Source organism: Oncorhynchus keta, chromosome 30 (genome assembly GCF_023373465.1).
Source record: "Oncorhynchus keta strain PuntledgeMale-10-30-2019 chromosome 30, Oket_V2, whole genome shotgun sequence".
Classification (NCBI taxonomy): Eukaryota; Metazoa; Chordata; class Actinopteri; order Salmoniformes; family Salmonidae; genus Oncorhynchus; species Oncorhynchus keta.
Genome location: NC_068450.1, coordinates 54764939 through 54785011, shown reverse-complemented (window position 1 = coordinate 54785011; position 20073 = coordinate 54764939). Strand labels below are relative to the sequence as shown.

The following is a 20073-nucleotide window of genomic DNA, read 5'->3' as shown; positions in this document are numbered from 1 at the left end:
GGTTTCGTCATCAAAATATGTGGTCGTTCGATTTGGCTGTCAGATTAATAACACAGACAGAAGGGGTAACCTTGAAAAATAATAACAGAGTTATATATATGTATCTCTTTGTTAATAACTTGCACTCCTAGTGCTGCACTTCATAGTTAAAATGTCCATACAATATTATAGAAATCTCACATTATTCAGTTTTGATTCATAATAGGTCAGAATGCATTGCTATGCACCTCCTATCTCACTATGTGCATTGCTATGCACCTCCAATCTCAATCTCCCAACGTTTTTGCAATTTAACCCTGGCATTCACTTGGGCAATACAATTTAGCTACAGTACTTAAATCATGTGTAATGTGTATGATTTTGTGCATGAAATGTGTGTAATTGTTTTTACTCCAACATTTCAAATTCCAGGTTGCTTCTTCAGTGCCACCAGGTCTCCTCCTGGTGAATAGTTAGTGATGCAAAGGCCGAAGCACAAAATTAAAAGGACTCTTATTTAGAAGAACAAACTATTCACTTTCTGTGGAAACATAGGCAGGACTACTTCTGTGGGAGAGGTATGGGGGATGAGTGTGGTCAGACGAGATCAGGATCTCCCTGTGCTGAAAAGTGGGTAGACTGTTGCAATGAGAGACATGGAGAAAGCAGAGATGATAGCTCCGACTTTTGTGAAGGTGCACAGCACAAATAATCGAACGGAATAGGGACAGCGTTGGAAAGAGAGGGTCAGAGGAGAGAAGGATGAGATGTGTTCCATCATGGGAAAAGTACTGGGCCTTTACAATAATGTGTGGCAGGACGGAATACGGAAACCAGGGAAAGACCCTATTAATCCATCAAGTTATAGACCGGTAGCGTTGACATCTCCTGTCTGTAAACTTATGGAAAGGAGGATAACAGAAAGGCTGACGTACTTTCTTGAGAGCAGGGGACTAATGTCACCAGGTCAAAGTGGGTTCAGGAAAGGCAGGGGAATGATGCATCCTGTACTGGGTCTAGTCAATCATATGGAAGGCACAGGCAAATAAGGAGGTGGGGGTAGCCATTTTCTTTGATTTAGAGAAGGCCTATGATATGATGGGGAATGGGGGCCTGCTTATCAAACTGGATAGCATGGGGGTTGGAGGAAGGGTTTTTAACTGGATAAATGACTTTCCTTTTGGACGATCAATACAAGTGAGTGTGGTGAGTTGCATGTCAGAAAGTTATGAGGTAGATAATGGTACCCCCCCCCAGGGAAGTGCGATTAGTCTTTTGTTGTTCTCCGTTATGATTGATGATGTATTCATCAGGTGAGATCAGATATTGGGAAGGAAAATTCCCCATACAGCCGAGAGAGTTCAAGAAGCAATCAGAGAAGTTGAGCAGTGGTCTCTCAGGTGGCGCTTCAAGTTCTCAGTTGAGAAAACACAGACTGGGTTTTCTACTGGAAGGAATATTCAGGAGGAAATATACCTGAAGCTCTACGGGAGGAAGGTGGAGACGGTGGAAGTGTTCAGGTTCCTGAGGGTCTGATTTGACGGATAGAAGAGCATTAAAAACGTTATATATAGCAATATCAAGGTCATCACTGGACTATGGTACTGTAGCATATGCATCAGCAGCTCTGACATCTTTAAAAAAAGCTTAGACGTAATCCAGGCTCAAGCTCTAAGAATATGTTGTGGAGCAGTCAGACATTGCTCGTCCTAGTATTTCTATATTTCTTAACTCCATTCTTTGACTTTAGATTCATGTGTATTGTTGTGAATTGTTAGATATTACTGCACTGTTGGAGCTAGGAACACAACCACCCGCAATAACGTCCGCTAAATATGTGCATGTGACCAATCAAATTTGATTTGATTTGAGAGATGCCTTTAAAGATGAGAAGACAATCATTAACCATGACATATTGGGTAAATCCTCAAGGACATAAGGTCACACAACCTTCTGGAAAAGAAGGTGCTCCTAGAGTCTAGACTCTATTCACTGATGGATCTAAGGACCCTAAAACAAGGAGGACAGGTGCAGCTTTTAGTGTTCCTGAGTTTCAGGTGGCAGTGACAAAAAGAGCAACGGATCATTTATCCGTTTACACAATGGAGTTGCTGGCCATACTCTTGGCTGCAGAGTGGGTGGAGGAGGTGAGGCCAGACAGGGTAGTCAACTGTTCTGACTCGTACAGCACTGACGAGCTTAAATTCATTTCTGTCACAAAGCAGACAAGATGTCTTGTCTGAGATTTTGTAGTGCCTGTTTAGGGTGAGACAGAGGTGGTTATTTGTGAGGTTCCTCTGGGTACCAGCTCATGTAGTTGTAGCGGGGAATGAGGAGGTGGATGTTCTCGCCAAGCAGGCTCTCTAACATCCTAATGTTGATACGGACATGTCAATCAGTTAAGCAGACGCTAAGTGTTAATAAGAACAGTGGCTAAAAACAAATGACAATGTGGAACAGGGAGGGAAAGGGAAGCAACCTGTGTAAGATCCAGGAAAAGCTGGGGGGCAGGGATGTCCTCAGGTTGAGAAGAGGGGAGGAAAGTGTAATCACAAAGCTGAGACTGGGACACACAAGGCTCAACAGTACATTGAAATTGGTAGGAAAACATACGACTGGGAGATGTAAACACAGTCGGGAAAACATGGCGACAGTGGAACACATTCTACTTCAGTGCCAGCAACATGGGAGGGAAAGGGGAGTAATTATATTTAAGGAGTAATGGTGTTGAAGAGCCAAGCTTAAGTGAACTGCTGAGAAAATCTTCAGAGGTGTAGTGTTAAATTATGTACTTAGTTTCCTTAAAATTAAGGAGACGAGAATAATTGGTAGAATTGAGCACTTCCCTGTCTTTGGTCCACACTCCAGTCCAGCTCGGGGCGGTAAAGCACCTTAAAGTTGGTTCCCAACCGCCATATAAAAACCACAGACAAAGAAGACTATTCACTTTCCGGGTCAGTTTATTAATGGTACCTGCTTCTCAAAACAGCAAGAATCCCGAGGCAGTGTTTACATTTTTAACTTAACGTTTTGTGGAATAAAATAAACATCACAAGAGCAATACCATGTCAGACACGGTAGGGGCACGGTTTAACTAACGTCTTGCTTGTCTGTGAATTGGTTGAAGAGACAATAATACTTGAGCAATGCTTGCTAGCTACGATAGCCGCTATGTGGGCCGAGATGAGTAGTGTTTGCTAACACAAGCTATCTGGCTAGCTACTGTAGGTAGCTAGATCGAAAACAGTGCCACTGGCTATGCACGAACGGTATGACATTAGGTTTTACTTTTTCAAAAATGTAACTAGTTTATATGTCACATGGCTCTCCATTTGGTATACTACGTAATCATACCGGCAGGTAGTCAAGTGTTGGGCCAGTAACAGAAAAGGTTGCTGGATCGAATCCCTGAGCGGACAAGGTAAAAATCTGTCGTTCTGCCCTTGAACAAGGCAGTTAACCCACTGTACCCTGGTAGGCCGTCATTGCAAATAAGAATTTGTTCTTAACTGACTTGCCTAGTTAAATAAAGAGAGAGAAACAATTGTACAACTTATTCTGTTTGGTGACCATGGATGGATTCATGACATGTTGACAGTGCAGTAGGCTGGCTGACTATGCTGATGTAATGTTGTATGTACATGTCAATGGGACACTTTTCTTACAGGAGTCTAACATTGTTCATTTCTGTATATTCCAGGAGACAAAACCCTCAAGTGGAGATGGAAGTGAGAAGAAAGATGGAGAGTACATTAAACTGAAGGTGATTGGTCAGGTAAGAGAATATGGAGAATGGTTCCCTTCCTTGCCTCTTCCTTTGCTAAATGTGTTTTTAATATGAAAGGACACTGGGGGAGCCATAGGCCTTTTCTCATTTGGGCAAAATTCTGTACTCTTGCTCTCCTCCGCCCTTTCTCCTCAGAAACTGATAAGTGGTTGAGGAGAGTGTAAATTCTTTAGTTGGCAAATAGAAGAGGGTCCTCCCTTCCTCGATAGCCTCCTTTTGGCAAGTAAGGGCAAGCTAAGATTTGTATAATTTGCTCATTGTTCATTCTGTGGCAAAAGTGTATCCTACCGAAGTCCTTCGGGGACGAGTTTTGAAATCTGCCACACCCCCTTTGAATAAGCTATTGTTTTCTCAAAGGAGAAAAGCATGCCAACATTTAAAAAAACATATGCTACTTATCCTTTTCTCTAAAATGTCTTTCACAACTAGCTAAATCCATTTTATTTTTATCACTTTATACATTTATTTTGTGATTCCGCCCTGTAAATGTCATTTGCATGATGACACCATTAGTCTCATTTCATACAAGTGCATATCTGTCCACTTTCCATCTCTTCGCCGCCTCTCCTGGATTACCTTTTTCAAAAGGAGGACGGAGGAGAGAGGATGCATGAGATGAGTAAAACCAATTGAGAAAAGGCCACATCCTGGACTTAAAAGCAATGTAGAATTCCCATTTAAAATGATCTTGCTATTTAGTCTGGGATTAGTGTACTAGGATCTAGTGCAACTCCAGTCCTGAGGGCCTGATTGGTGTCACACCTGTTCTCCATCCAAAGCCAACACAGCTGATTAATAAAATTGCATTCTAAACTGAAGATCATGATTGGAGTCAGGTGTGTTGGCTGGGGCAAAACTGTGACACCAATCAGGCCCTCGAGGACTGGAATTGCTCACCCCTGATAGTGGCTGGGAAAGTTCCCCTAGAAGCTTGGCACACAAGACTGAGTTGTGTTCACCAGTTAGTCAAAACAAAAGGCCTAATTCTATCTTTACTTTCAGGACAACAGCGAAATTCACTTCAAAGTGAAGATGACAACACATCTAAAGAAGCTAAAGGAATCATACAGTCAAAGACAGGTAGAGTTATGAAGCCAAACGATTGTCCCATCTCATTTTGACAATGTGGGTCAGAACTTCAGAATGAATATCTTCATGTTCCCAGTATCTGATGCAACCATGTGTGTTTCCTTCCTGCAGGGTGTACCAATGAACACCCTAAGGTTTCTTTTTGAAGGACAGAGAATCTCAGACAACCAAACCCCCAAAGAGGTACCCCAACCCATCCCTCTTCCCTTGTATCATCCATACAGTCACTGGTCTGGGTGCCAGGCTGTTTCTCTGGCCAAACCCTTATGGAATGGCAATTCCAGACCTGAACAGACTGGCACCCAGGTTAAACAACCACCACTGTGTCTCTTAAAATAATAATTTTGTAATTTCTTTTAAAAAAAGTAAGTGACATTTCAATTTGTTTTTTGTAAACCTTGAACATGCTTGCAGATAAACTTTCCCCTGCATCTATGTCTGACTTTCTTTCTCTCCCTCCCCAGCTTGGAATGGAAGATGAGGATGTCATTGAAGTGTATCAGGAACAGACTGGTGGACTTTGGAATGATTAGACTTGCTATATTTTTCTCATTTAGAATTTTGTATGTATTTTGCTTTTGAGCTTTGCACCATCTGGATCACACACTCTATTGGGGCTTCCATGTGCGAGGACACAAAGAACGACTGTGTTAGAATGGATAGACAATCTGTTCTTTCTCCTTTTAAACACCTCGCACAATCATTTCTTCTCCCTCCTTTACAATGCAGGTAACATTGTAGTGCAGACAGTGTCATAGCTGAATGCCCCCCTATTGAGAGATGACACACATACAATGACTGGTTTTCTCGCGACTCTGCTGCACACGCCTCTTTCGCACCTAAAGTTGGAATATACCACCTATGAATGCTAAAGCATTGTTTTGAATCTGTTTAACAATCCCAGTTTCCTACCATTGATGAATATGGTCTAATGATATTTAAAATATAAACTGTTTTTATGATCATGATGTATATTTTGCATCCAGCATGTGTGTAATAATTATTCATGTCGGGTTCCCCCAACCGGTGGGATGAATTTTGCCCGTGGGTCATTTTATTTTCCCACGAGCCAAAAACATTTTTAATTGTTGGACATAAGACTGTAAAAACACCAGCAAGCCTGCTACAAGTGATTTTAATTTTGGATATCTGTTTCAAAGACATATGTGACCATAAACAAATGTAAGCAAGGCTTGAAATGATTGTTTTAGTCAAATATATCTGGGCTTCTTGGGGTCAATTTGCAGTCTACAAATAATTTGTAATTATGTTCTGGCCCCTTGACCATCTGTTCCAAGAAAAAAATCAGCCCGCGGCTGAATCTAGTTGATGCCTTTCCTAGGTGTTCTTTTTATTTGAATTATGTTCAAGTTCAGATAATTTCAAGGGGTTAAAGTTTCACTCTGTTTAATCTCTGGCCTCTAATTGGACTTAAATATTTTTTCTTGTTTGTCTGTCCTTTTATCAAAATATGTCTTGCTGTGTTGAACCACAACAGTAGCCACACAGTAAAGTCAATTCAACAAATTACTCCTTGTGGAGGCATTGATCCGGATGGTTTGAAGCAGATAACGTTTCTTTTTTTGAATAAAATGTTTAACAAAAACAGGACTGATAGTTTCCAATTTTGACACGTATAAACCATTGCAGACCAAACAATAATGTTCTGAATTAGGACTGCAGGTTAGATGCCTGTCCACCAGAGGGCGCTCTCGCCATGTTTATGACGAGCGAGTGAGTATTTATTTGACATCTCACATTGATATATTTATGAAAACAACTTTGGCCATGTACATAGTCACATGCAGAGGCAATTTACCGTGCTGCCTATCCTCCATTCAAGGCCTTGGACAATGGAAAAAGTGAAATGATCATCTTAAAAGAAATGTCCAGTGTGGGGTTGGTTGTGATTAAAAAGTAATGTTGGTTGGAAATGTCACTTTTACTCCAATATGTAGCAGTGATGCTTCTCAATGTATGTTTACTCACTATCTTAACTGGAAAAGGCAAGTGTGGAACTGTAGAGAGGGAGGTTCCTCATGCGTACATCGCTGCAGACGGAGCGAATATTTATTTGTAAAGCGTCCGATTTCATGGAGGCCCAGCGAAGGGAGAATGGAGTGGAGTCTGAAGGGGGGAAAGGAGGAGGTGGGGGAGTAGAGTCATTCACCAGTGACAGGGTAAGAGAATCAGCAGAGAGAGTGGGGGGTGGGGTGGGGCAGAGAGAGACTAAGGGTCAGGTCAGTAAACTGTGTGTGTGTCAGTCCCAGGGTCCAGGCCCTGGGTTAAGACTGCCTGGAGGAGATCTGGTTTCTAAACCTGGGATACCTCACAGTGGCAAAACATTACCAGATGTGGGCCAGCCAGGAGACTTGGGGGGAGGGGATGGTGTGTGAACTCACGATATGAAGAATGAACGTGTCTCTGCAATATATCAACTCAGTTACAGCCTTATGCTTATGGCATTGTGCTCGCAGAACACTGAAAGTTGCCCAAATGTGTGGATCCTGACCCACCCAACCGTGACCAGTTACATCACCTTATAAAAATGTGAACCACAGCAAGAGATAATGACCTAAAATTAGCTTGAGGTTTTGTCGGGTTAACGTGCAAAAAGTCCATACTCTTTCAATCAGATTACGTTGACTGCAGGCATCTGTCCTTGATTGGAGACTGCAATATCATTTCAGTTCTTTGCAACAGTTTTAAAGCAAATAAGACCGCAATAGTATGTTTCTCCCCAAACATTCTTCATATTGTTCAACAAAATCAATGTCCGCTTGTTGGATTAAGTACTCTTTGTTTTCCGTTGAACAAATGCAACAGTAACACGGTACAACGCACGTTCAGGTCACTATTGTGGGTCTACCGACACTCCAGTTGAACACGACATGTAATAGATACAGAACAGATGACGCAAAATGTTGCCTAAAAGAAAACGTCTTTGCTACACTCCGCCCTGTCTAAAACACACAACCAAAGCAAAAAGGGGAGAGGTGAACTCAAAACAAGGAAAGCCAGAAAGGAGATCTCACATCTCATCAGGAAAGGAGGAGATCCGCTCAAGGCAGTGTGTTGAGATTTCCTGTTCGTAAGTTTTAAGGGCAAAAACCCCTTTAAACACATCATGCTAGTTATTGTTTTTCTACAGAAATACCATCTCTTTATCAATGGCTCTGATATATTGACCTGACACCATTTAGAGAGATACTATTCCACTATTCCACAGGCAAGCAGAGTGAGTAGAAGTTAGACCTGTGGGGGATAAGAACAGGAGACAGACCAGAGAAACTAAATAGCAACATACTGTATAACAGGGTAATGTGTCCACACTACAGCCTTTATAAGGGAGTATTGTGCAAGCAGATGGTAAAAGTAACTGAGGACATCAGGTGTGGAATTGTTGATATTCCAAACTATGTTAAAACAGAATCTCTCGGCCTTCATTTACCCTTCTTTCAACTCATTGGATATGTTTTAGGAAGTCATCACAACCTCGCTGGTTTTACATTGTCTAAAACAAATCCTTGAACGAGGCAAACGTGGCGCTTAAAGCATCCAAAAATTAACAGCAATGACGTTCAAGTGACAGCAGATTAAAAACATAATTTTATTCTGTGAAACTGTACAAGATACAAGCCATATTGCATTAAGAAACATCAAGTAGAAACAGCAAGATTATAATTCTTATAAATACATATGTTCTTTAAAAAAAAAAAAAAAAAGAGTGAATAATTACAAAATGTGGCCTGTGACGTGGCAATTTAATAGCAACATCTTACAGCTAGATCACATCCCAAATGGCACCCTATTCCCTATGTAGTTCACTACTTTTGACCAGGGCTCCGGTCAAAAGCAGTGCACTATATAGGGAATAGGGCACCATTCGGGACATATAACACTATACACAACTAAAATAAAGTGAGTGTGTTAAGACATTTCTCTCTGTGCCAAGATGAATGTTCTCAGATGTCTGCAAGTTAGTCTAAAAGTAACAGCCACACGTAACAAAAACGGGCACAAAAATGTAAAAAGTACAGAAGCAAGGAATGGAATGCAGATTCCAAAAACCTTTGTAATTCCTCGCAAAACATAACACACATCACTGGTCTTGTCAGACATTAGCCCTGTATCCTTGCTGCTCCTTGGATGAGAAACTCACTTCATAATACAAAATAGTTGAGGACATATTGAAAAGGTAAATGGCAAAACAGACACTTTCTTCATTGCTGCTGTTACATCACTGGGTGGCACATTGTGGTTTAAATGAGATTATAGAATGTTGACATTTTTTATGGGGGTTACTGAAAAGTTACCCCCCCACCCCCCAAATAATGAACAAATGTTCAGCCAATGGCTCATAAGGTTGTCAGGAGGGACATTCCCAAAGTAAAAGTACTTTTTTCAGAGTTCAATTGTCCTATGTCCAATAGGAGGTGGGAAGGGATATGCTCAATTAACATGTATAACTCCTCCACGTTAACCTTCTAGAAAGTTCATACGGTTGTCTCTCCTTGGTTGCTGTTACTGAGCCGTTTGTAAAACCTGCACCAACTCTGTAATGTTTTCCCTGACCAGATCCAGAACCCGGACGTGATGCCCACGATCATAGTCATCAGGTACTTGATCATGAACACCGTGAAGTCCGGGCTCATCGGGGCAAAGTTGTTGGCCGGACACGGCACCGCGAAGCGCTTACACGTCTGCATGTGCCAGGTCTTCTCCCATTGGTCGCGGAAGGCCTGCTCGTAGAAGTAACAGGCGATGACGATGGTGGCGGGGACGGTGTACAGGACGCTGAACACGCCGATTCTCACCATCAGCTTCTCTAGTTTCTCCGTCTTGGTGCCGTCGTGCTTCATGATGGTTCTGATGCGGAACAGAGACACGAACCCGGCCAGGAGGAACGAGGTTCCGATGAAGAGGTAGACGAACAGGGGGGCCAGGACAAACCCTCGTAATGAATCCACGCTGTAGATGCCGACGTAGCACACCCCTGTGAGAAGGTCCCCATCCACCTGCCCCATGGCCAGGATAGTGATGGTTTTGACAGCCGGCACCGCCCAAGCCGCTAGGTGGAAGTATTGAGAGTTGGCCTCGATGGCCTCGTGACCCCACTTCATACCAGCAGACAGGAACCAGGTGAGGGACAGGATGACCCACCATATGGAGCTAGCCATGCCAAAAAAGTAGAGGATCATGAAGAGTATGGTGCAGCCCTCTTTCTTGGTGCCCTGGGCCACCGTCTTGTAACCGTCCTCTTTAAACTTGTCTATGCAGACCACTTTATCCTCCAGGAAGAAGCCTGCTGTGTAGGCCACCGCCACCATGAAGTAGCAGCCTGAGAGGAAGATGATGGGCCTCTCCGGGTAGCGAAACCTCCGCATGTCTACCAAGTATGTGAGCACAGTGAACAGTGTACTCACGCAACACAAGATAGACCAGATACCCACCCAGAGTTTGCCGAATTTCAGTTCCTCCTCGCGGAAATACATTAGTCCGTTGGGCTTGGTGGACTCGCATGGGGCACCACAGTCTTTCACCCCCAGGAATTTGTAATTGAGGTAGGTTGGGACCTGAAGTTGTAGGGGACAGGAGAAGGGCTGGGCAGCAGGGCGGCCAATGTTTGGGGGTAAGGTCATGAGCTCTGGCAGGTTGGGAGTGGGGTCCGAGGTAGCGATGTCCGTGTCTGAAGTGTTTTGACCCACACAGATCTCCCCAGCGCCGTGGATGGGGAAGTTCTCGCAGCGGAGTCTCTCTGGCCATTGAAACCCGAACTTGTTCATGAGCGCCTCGCAGCCCTGGCGTGCGCGCTCGCACAGTGATCGGCATGGGGGGATGGCTTGTTCTAGAACTGTGCACACCGGTGCGTACATGGAACACAAGAAAAACTTCAGGTCCATGGAACACTGGACCTTCACGAGCGGGTAAAACTGATGGACCTCCAGCCCCGCATCCTCCTGGTTTATGTGTCCCAAAAGATTCGGCATGATGGTTTGATTATAGGCAATGTCCGTGCAGAGGGGAATGGAAATTGGCTGACAAAAACCGTGTTCTGGTATAGAAATGCCTTTCTCGCCATGATACTGACCGGTACACGGCTCCAGCAGAAGGCAAACAGTCACCAGCGCGCACCCCGTTATCCAAATCCACTCACAGGTTATCCTTACCGCCATGATAGCAGCCCCCTGTGTTCAGAACAAAAAAAGTGGCTTAGAATATCACCCCGGAGCTGCAAAAAGCCCAAATCAAACTCAGTCCACAAAAAGGTTGAAATGTCCTCTCTTCTCCGTCTATATAAAAAGGGAGAGGAGCCTAAAGTTAAAACAAAGTTAAATGCTTGAAAAATGCCCTCGGTCGCTCTCCCCACATTCCTTATGCCAGTGTTCATAGAACTCTCCAAGAAAATGGAGGATTGCTGGTGAGGGATTTTTTTTATTCCAATCAAACCACTGAGAACCTCGGAAATTCCAATAAAGAGTCGGTTTATTTTTTGTTGTTGCAGTTCGTTCCTTTACTGACCTGCTTCTTCGTATTGGAAACAACCGTATGACTTGAAAATGGAATGCGTAGACTAATTTCTTCCAGATTCCCACAAATATTCGTTACATCACATTATAGGTTGAAGCAAAGTTGAATTCTGCGAAACCTCATGGTTTTCCATCTCGCCTTTACAACTCAGCCAATGTTCAGCTCGAGGCGCATTAGTAGGCTATCTACTACGATGAACCCGGCTCAAATTCTGTAGTAAAAGTCAAATCTCTTCAAAAAAACAATGTATACTACTCGTCAAACTAATTCTTCCCACACCGCTAAAACCGTGATCTGCCCTTCTGGAGAAACTTGCCAGATTGATCCCCACACCATACTGAGTTTGATCGGTTTCTTGGTGCCCACACATGCGTCTTTTTAGGGGCGCCTTGAAACCACACTTTCTCCACCAATTGAATGATTTGTTTTCTCTCCCATCTCGTCATTGATTGGAGTGAAGTGAAGAGGGTGGAGTTTTATGCAATCTTCAGCGTTAACCTGGATGAGTTTTTTTTATAAACTGATTTGCTACTCAATTAAAATTGTGTAGAATATAAACGTTTTATATTCTATGTTGGGAGCGGGCTATAGATAATTTAGGAGACATTCAAGCATTAGAAGTTGAAAAATAACATTAGACCACCTCTTTTCAGCTTCGTAGACCTTCATGAAGTAGTTGATGTACTTTTGCATGCCTTATATCTCACTCTGTTTGTCAGGAAAGTGTCCAGGGTTAAACTCGTAAGCCAGGCCTGTGACAAAGTAGAGCAATAATTGTCATATTTATGGTATTGTTAATTTCAGAGTGGAGCCTATAGTTTCTGGTAAATCATCTTGGTTTATGGACTGCAGAAACTGTTAGGCAGCCAAGAACATTTTACTCATGGACTTGATTCTCCATTAAGTATGTTATAGAATTTTGCACATGGCTTATTCATCAAATATAATTTGAAGTTGTTTGTTGAGTTTTTCAAAACAAATGTCCTTATAATGTAATTCTTGGTGAATGTCAGGTCGTTTTCTGGATGGTGCTAGAGATGGCCTTGCATGCCAGTGATAGAGTCAAACTAATGGGCTGCTATTGTTGTAATGACCGACGCTGGAGATGAGAAGCAGGTACGGGGAGTCAACATTTATTCAGGAACAGACAGGTAACAGAACAGGAACAGCGTCAGCACACGGGTAAACAACGACAAACGACAGTTAATGCCGAAGCCGGGAACAGAGCGGGGAACCACACAGATATGGGGGGGTAATGACAGAGGTGATTGAGTCCACGTGAGTCCAGTGATCGCTGATTGGCTCGACGGGGGGAAGGCAGGTGTGCGTAATGATGGTGGCAGAAGTGAGTAATGCTGGGGAGCCTGGCGCCTTCGGGCGCCAGGGAGGGGGAGCGGGAGCAGGCGTGACAATTGTACCCTATTGTATGGTAATGTATTAATGTTCATAAAAACATTATTCCTAAACATTTTTCACATTTTCCTATTGTTTGGATATCTTCACACCCACAACAGGGATTATCATGAGATAGCAGCACATAGCCTATATGATGTAACCATGTGATGTATCATTTATGTAGTTACATAGTAGTAGTCTATCCTCTTAGAAACAAGGGTTTCAAAGGGGTTCCTCAGCTGTCCCCATAGGATAACTCTTTTGGGTTCCATGTAGAACCCTTTCCACAGAGGGTTCTACATGGAACCCAAAAGGTTTCCACCTGGAACCAAAAAGGGTTCTTCAAAGGGTTCTCCTATGGGGACATCCAAAGAACCCTTTTAAGTTCAAGATAGAACCTTTTTTTTCTAAGAGTGTGGGTCTAGATTTTCCCTACATGGTTTTCCTGAAGCTTGCTGTTTTGTATTGTGTGTGTAATATAATGTTGGTTTTCTGTAGAGATGGTGGTCCACTGCGTTGGGAGAGCTTATAGGGAGGAAATGCCTTGATGTTTCCCATCCAGCATATGGATTTGCTGTTGCTCTCTCTCTCTCTCTTTATTTCTTCTACGTTCTGTATTTCAATCGAGGCTCCCAGAGCAGAGAAAGCCATACCGTACTACCCCTCCCGTCCTCCCCCCGTTCCCCTCAGAGAGACCAGCAGAACACAACCCCCGAGGTCTGAAAGTACAGCTGTGTATTTATACCATCCCTCTGAATCTATGCAGCAAACCATATGGGAATGTTTTTGACTCAGGGCTGAAAGCAAGCTACATTGAAAAAGAGAGAGCTCTGTGTGTGTGTGTGTGTGTGTGTGTGTGTGTGTGTGTGTGTGTGTGTGTGTGTGTGTGTGTGTGTGTGTGTGTGTGTGTGTGTGTGTGTGTGTGTGTGTGTGTGTGTGTGTGTGTGTGTGTGCGTGCGTGCGTGCGTGTGTGTGTGTGTGTGTGTGTGTGCGTGCGGACGTGGGTGTGTTTATACCTCAACTGTCACTGCAGTTTCTCAATGGGCCCTGCTAGCCTAAAGACTACCACTGTTCCCTCTCCTATATGAACACATTATAGACCTTAACCCCAATCTCCATCTGTTATGAATGACTATACAGATACAGTCTTTGTAATCTGTTATGAATGACTATACAGACACAGTCTTTGGGATCTGCATAACGGTCAATCTAATTGGGTTTTATTCACCAGATAATCTAATGTAGTGTGTCATTATAATGATATCTAATTGCTACACCACTATTTATAATATAGTGCGCTACTTTTGACCAGGGCCCATTTGTGATGCAGACTCCAGGTGGGTGATGTGTTTCTTTAGAAAGCTCTGTTTTTGCTCTGCTCTACTGGCAACCGTGTGTTATACCTAACACTACGCTGTGGCTGCTACAGAACCTAAGTAGGTGGCCTCTCCGTTTTGCCATCCTGTGACTGTTGATTATTACCAGGGAGTGAGAATGAATATCTTGCTGCTAAATCTTGAAACATTGATGGGAAATGTTGGTGAGAGTGCCTTTGTCTCTATTGATTAATGTAGAGTATGCCAGAGCTTTGCCAATGCTTTCTCTTGCGCACTGTTCAAGCAGTATATTTTAATTCCATTCAACCACAACAATACGTACACTACTGGTCAAAGTTTTAAAACACATACTCATTCAAGGGTTTTTCTATATTTGTACTATTTTCTACATTGTAGAATAGTAGTGAAGACATCAAAAACTATGAAATAACACATGGAATCATGTAGTCACCAAAAGAGTGTTTAACAAATTCTTCAAATAGCACCCTTTTCCTTGATGACAGCTATGCACAATCTTGGCATTCTCTCAACCAGCTTCATGAGGTAATCACCTGGAATGCATTTCCATTAACACAAAATCCACAACACAAAATAGAATTTGTGGAATTTCTTTCTTTCAGTTGTGTTGTGACATAGTAGGGGGGTATACAGCCCTATTTGGTAAAATACCAAGTCCATATTATGGCAAGAACAGCTCAAATAAGCAAAGAGAAATGACGGTCCATCATAACTTTAAGACATGAAGGCCAGTCAATCCCGAAAATGTCAAGAACTTTGAACGATTCTTCAAGTGCAGTCACAAACACTATCAAGCGCTATGATGAAACTGGCTCTCATGAGGACCGCCACAGGAAAGGAAGACCAAGAGTTACCTCTGCTGCAGAGGATAACTTCATTAGAGTTAGCAGCCTCAGATTGCAGCCCAAATAAATGCTTCACATAGTTCAAGTAACAGACACATCTCAGAGGAGACTACATGAATCAGGCCTTCATGGTCAAATTGCTGCAAAAAAAAACACTACTAAAGGACACCAATTAGAAGAAGAGACTTGCTTGGGTCCCGGAACACAAGCAATGTACATTAGACCAGTGGAAATCTGTCCTTCGGTCTGGAGTCCAAATGTTAGATTTTTGGTTCCAACCTCTGTGTCTACTCATGATAATTTCCCACTGTAAAGCATGGGAAATGCTTTCTACTTTTAAATTCGGACAAAACAGAGATGCTTGTTCTAGGTCCCAAGAAACAAAGAGATCTTCTGTTGAATCTGACAATTAATCTTAATGGTTGTACAGTCGTCTCAATTAAAACTGTGAAGGACCTCGGCGTTACTCTGGACCCTGATCTCTCTTTTGAAGAACATATCAAGACCATTTCAAGGACAGCTTTTTTCCATCTACGTAACATTGCAAAAATCAGAAACTTTCTGTCCAAAAATGATGCAGAAAAATTAATCCATGCTTTTGTCACTTCTAGGTTAGACTACTGCAATGCTCTACTTTCCGGCTCTCTCTAATTCTCTCCTCCTCTCTTTCTTTCTCTCTCTCGGAGGACCTGAGCCCTAGGACCATGCCCCAGGACTACCTGACATGATGACTCCTTGCTGTCCCCAGTCCACCTGGCCGTGCTGCTGCTCCAGTTTAAACTGTTCTGCCTTATTATTATTTGACCATGCTGGTCATTTATGAACATTTGAACATCTTGGCCATGTTCTTTTATAATCTCCACCCGGCACAGCCAGAAGAGGACTGGCCACCCCACATGTGCTCTCTCTAATTCTCTCTTTCTTTCTCTCTCTCGGAGGACCTGAGCCCTAGGACCATGCCCCAGGACTACCTGACATGATGACTCCTTGCTGTCCCCAGTCCACCTGGCCGTGCTGCTGCTCCAGTTTCAACTGTTCTGCCTTATTATTATTCGACCATGCTGGTAATTTATGAACATTTGAACATCTTGGCCATGTTCTGTTATAATCTCCACCCGGCACAGCCAGAAGAGGACTGGCCACCCCACATAGCCTGGTTCCGCTCTAGGTTTCTTCCTAGGTTTTGGCCTTTCTAGGGAGTTTTTCCTAGCCACCGTGCTTCTACACCTGCATTGCTTGCTGTTTGGGGTTTTAGGCTGGGTTTCTGTACAGCACTTTGAGATATCAGCTGATGTACGAAGGGCTATATAAATACATTTGATTTGATTTGATGGAGGAGGAGATGTGATGGTGTGGGGGTGCTTTGCTGGTGACACTGTCTGTGATTTATTTTGAATTCAAGGCACACTTAACCAGCATTGCTGCCACAGCATTCTGCAGCGATACGTCATCCCATCTGGTTTGTGCTTAGTGGGACTATAATTTGTTTTTCAACAGGACAATGACCCAACACACCTCCAGGCTGTGTAAGGGCTATTTGACCAAGAAGGAGAGTGATGGAGTGCTGCATCAGATGATCTGGCCTCCACAATCCTCCAACTTCAACCAAATTGAGATTTTTTGGAATGAGTCGGACCGCAGAGTGAAGGAAAAGCAGTCAACAAGTGCTCAACATACAGTATGTGGGAACTCCTTCAAGACTTTTGGAAAAGCATTCCAGGTGAAGCTGGTTGTGAGAATGCCAAGAGTGTGCAAAGCTGTCATGAAGGCAAAGGGTGGCTATTTGAAGAATCTCAAATATAAAATATATTTTGATTTATTTTAAAACAGTAAAAATAAAGAAAAACCCTTGAATGAGTAGGTGTTCTAAGACTTTTGACTGGTAGTAAGTGTAGTTATGAAAAAGTCAACTGAAAAAGAAATAGCCATCTGACGAAATGGAGAGATTAAATTTAGCTGAACTGAAGAACTGATGACACTAACTGAAGTTTCACAGAGAGGAGACTTCGTTAAGGAAGTATGCAACACTATCTGCACTTCAAACCATGCAGGGTTCCATCACAGCAAGATATCTATGCAAATCTAACCCATCAATCAATTAATCATGTCTTAGAGCTCATCATCAATGACTGATGCTGTTCGGTTATTGATTAATTTACAATATTCCATGAATTAAAAACCTTTCCCGGCCTACCTCTGGAATGGGTTTTAAAAAATAGATCATAGTTAGAGTATAGCAGCAGCACGCTTGCGTTCTCCATGTAAATTCGGAGACGGAGAGAGGTGAGTATACTTCACTCTGAGCTCCCAACATCAATCATACATAGCCTAGGGGGCCAAAAAGGGAATGGCCATTTGAACTCATTCCAATTTGCTCAGTTTTTTGGTTGATTCTTTTCAGTGTGTCAAATAGTTATCTTTTTGCTTTCTCATAATTTGAGTCTAATTGTGTTGCTGTCCTGGGGCTTTTCTCTCTCTCTCTCTCTCTCTCTCTCTCTCTCTCTCTCTCTCTCTCTCTCTCTCTCTCTCTCTCTCTCTGTCTGTCTGTCTGTCTGTCTGTCTGTCTGTCTGTCTGTCTGTCTGTCTCTTTCCCCTCTCTCTCTCTCGCTTTCTCATCTCTCTGACTATTTCTCTTTGTCTCTCTTTCTCTTTCTCTCTACCAGTTCCATTTTCTTGCCTTGGTTTCTTTCAGGTTTCTCTCAGCCCTTGAGTGGTACTGAAGTCAAAATTGGCAGTAATTGCTCAAATCGGTTTAGCATAGCATACCTCCTGAGATCAAAGCTTCAGTGAGGTAGCTATGTACAATATAAGACACTGTCTAGTGTCCAGTGGTCCTGATAGATGTATCTGGACTTCATACAGAGTGCTGCACCGAGTTGGGTCACCAAGGGTTCAACTGAAGGAGCAGCTTGGAGTTGGCAGTTGTTCAGGAGGGGGATGACTCCCTAACGTCTCATACATAAGACAGCTATGTGTCTGACTCTGGCTCACTGAAATAGATCTGTGAAGCAGTTCCTTCCTATTCAATTTGATTGTCTTCATGGTACAGTATATTAGATGATAACACTGAGGCGTACCAGAGAACATTTGACCTCGATTTGCTCAGAAATTCCATTGATCTTTGATCTTAGCACAATCCTTGATTCTCTGGCCTAAATGTTATATTCGCTATTAGAATTCTCTGATGCTACCGAGGGTCCGCTGTGGGGGGAGAGTATCTTTGCTTGTCCTTGTGGATGGGGGTTAGGGACTCAACTCTGGCTTTAATTAGCGAATTAAGACAACCCCCCCCCCACACTCTTCCCTCTCTTCTTTCACCAGTGGCAGGGCTCCTCTCAGAGCCAACCTGCGGCCAGGGGGAATCTGGGGTATGTAGGGTCATGGAAGGGTCATGGGGTCACACTGCTTCCCTCACTCTACTGATAACCTGGTCAGGGCTCTCGAATGGACATCTGGAATGTTTTGAACCAATGTTGCTTCCTCATCCTCCTGCTTTATTGATCTAACTCAAGACACGTCCACAAATACTGCTTCTTATGCAGCTGAAAAATCCAACATGACATGGGACATTTTTTCAGGGGGTGTCGTGCCATCAGTCTTTGTATTGTGATTCACTCTTAGCACTCCTCTCTCTCCCACTGTCTCGCTCTCTCTTTCCCACTCTCTCTCTTCCACTCTCTCTCTCCCACTCTGGTTCTCTTTCGCCTCTCTCTCTTTCTCTCTCTCTCTCTCTCTCGCTCTCCCGCGCTCTCTCTCTTGCTCTCTCTCTCTCTCTCTCTCTCTCTCTCTCTCTCTCTCTCTCTCTCTCTCTCTCTCTCTCTATCAACAAAAAACGATTAGAAATTAACAGTAAATATTGCACTCACATAGGTTTCAAAAAGATAGACATTGTGTTGTTATGAATAGTAGGGGAAGATAAATAAACAGACAAATATTAGTTGTATTTACATTTTTGTTTGTGCTCCACTGGTTACCCTTTTCTCATGGCAACGGGCCACAAATCTTGCTGCTGTAATGCCACACTGCGGTATTTCGCCTAACAGATATGGGAGTTGATCAATGTTTGATTTGCTTTCTAATTATTTGTGGGTCTGTGGGATCTGTGGGAAATATGTATATCTACTGTGGTCATACATTTGGCAGGAGGTTTGGAAGTGCAGCTCAGTTTCCACTTAATTTTGTGGGCAGTGTGCGCATAGCTTGTCTTCTCTCAAGAGCCAGGTCTGCCATTGGCATCCTCCCTTAATAGTAAGGCTATGCTCACTGAGACTGTACAAAGTCGAGGCTTTTGGGTCAGGCACAGTGGTCAGGTATTCTGTCACTGTGTACTCTCTGTTTGGGGCCAGATAGCATTCCAATTTACTCAGTTATTTTGTTAATTATTTACAGTGTGTCAAATAATTATCGTTTTGCTTTCTCATAATTTGGTTGGGTTTAATTGTGTTGCTGTATAGGGGTCCCCCCCCCTCTCTCTCTCACAATCTCTCTCTCTAGTTCTCTTTATCCTCTCTCTCTCACTCTCTCTCTCTCTCTCTCTTTCCCTCTCTCTCTCTAGTTCTCTTTATCCTCTGTCTGTCTGTCTGTCTGTCTGTCTGTCTGTCTGTCTGTCTGTCTGTCTGTCTGTCTGTCTGTCTGTCTGTCTGTCTGTCTGTCTGTCTCTCTCTCTCTCTCTCTCGTTCTCTTTATCCTCTCTCTCTCCCCCTCTCTCTCTCTAGTTCTCTTTATCCTCTCTCTCTCCCCCTCTCTCTCTCTAGTTCTCTTTATCCTCTCTCTCTACCCCTCTCTCTCTCTAGTTCTCTTTATCCTCTCTCTCCCTCTCTCTCTCCAGTTCTCTTTATCCTCTCTCTCTCTCCCTCTCTCTCCAGTTCTCTTTATCTCTCTCTCTCTCTCTCCCTCTCTCTCTCTAGTTCTCTTTATCCTCTCTCTCTCTCCCCCTCTCTCTCTAGTTCTCTTTATCCCCTCTCTCTCTCCCCCTCTCTCGAGTTCTCTTTATCCTCTCTCTCTCCCCCCTCTCTCTAGTTCTCTTTATCCTCTCTCTCTCTCCCCCCCTCTCTCTCTAGTTCTCTTTATCCTCTCTCTCTCCCCCTCTCTC

At 43.3% G+C, this 20073-nt stretch overlaps 2 protein-coding genes across 2 annotated transcripts; one reads left to right on the top strand and one right to left on the bottom strand.

The window, feature by feature from the left end:
* The first annotated feature begins 2909 nt into the window (after window positions 1-2909).
* LOC118363753 (small ubiquitin-related modifier 1) lies at window positions 2910-6618 on the top strand. The gene is made up of 5 exons (XM_035744937.2): window positions 2910-3056; window positions 3680-3754; window positions 4769-4846; window positions 4967-5038; window positions 5320-6618. Exons 1-5 carry the CDS (start codon window positions 3045-3047, stop codon window positions 5386-5388), a joined length of 306 nt encoding a protein of 101 aa, XP_035600830.1. The 5' UTR covers window positions 2910-3044; the 3' UTR covers window positions 5389-6618.
* A 1823-nt stretch (window positions 6619-8441) lies between these two features.
* On the bottom strand, window positions 8442-11763 carry LOC118363752 (frizzled-7-A-like). The gene is made up of 2 exons (XM_035744936.2): window positions 11378-11763; window positions 8442-11043 (listed from the first exon to the last, which is right to left on the bottom strand). Exon 2 carries the CDS (start codon window positions 11029-11031, stop codon window positions 9352-9354), a length of 1680 nt encoding a protein of 559 aa, XP_035600829.1. The 5' UTR covers window positions 11032-11043; window positions 11378-11763; the 3' UTR covers window positions 8442-9351.
* Between the last annotated feature and the right edge of the window lie 8310 nt (window positions 11764-20073).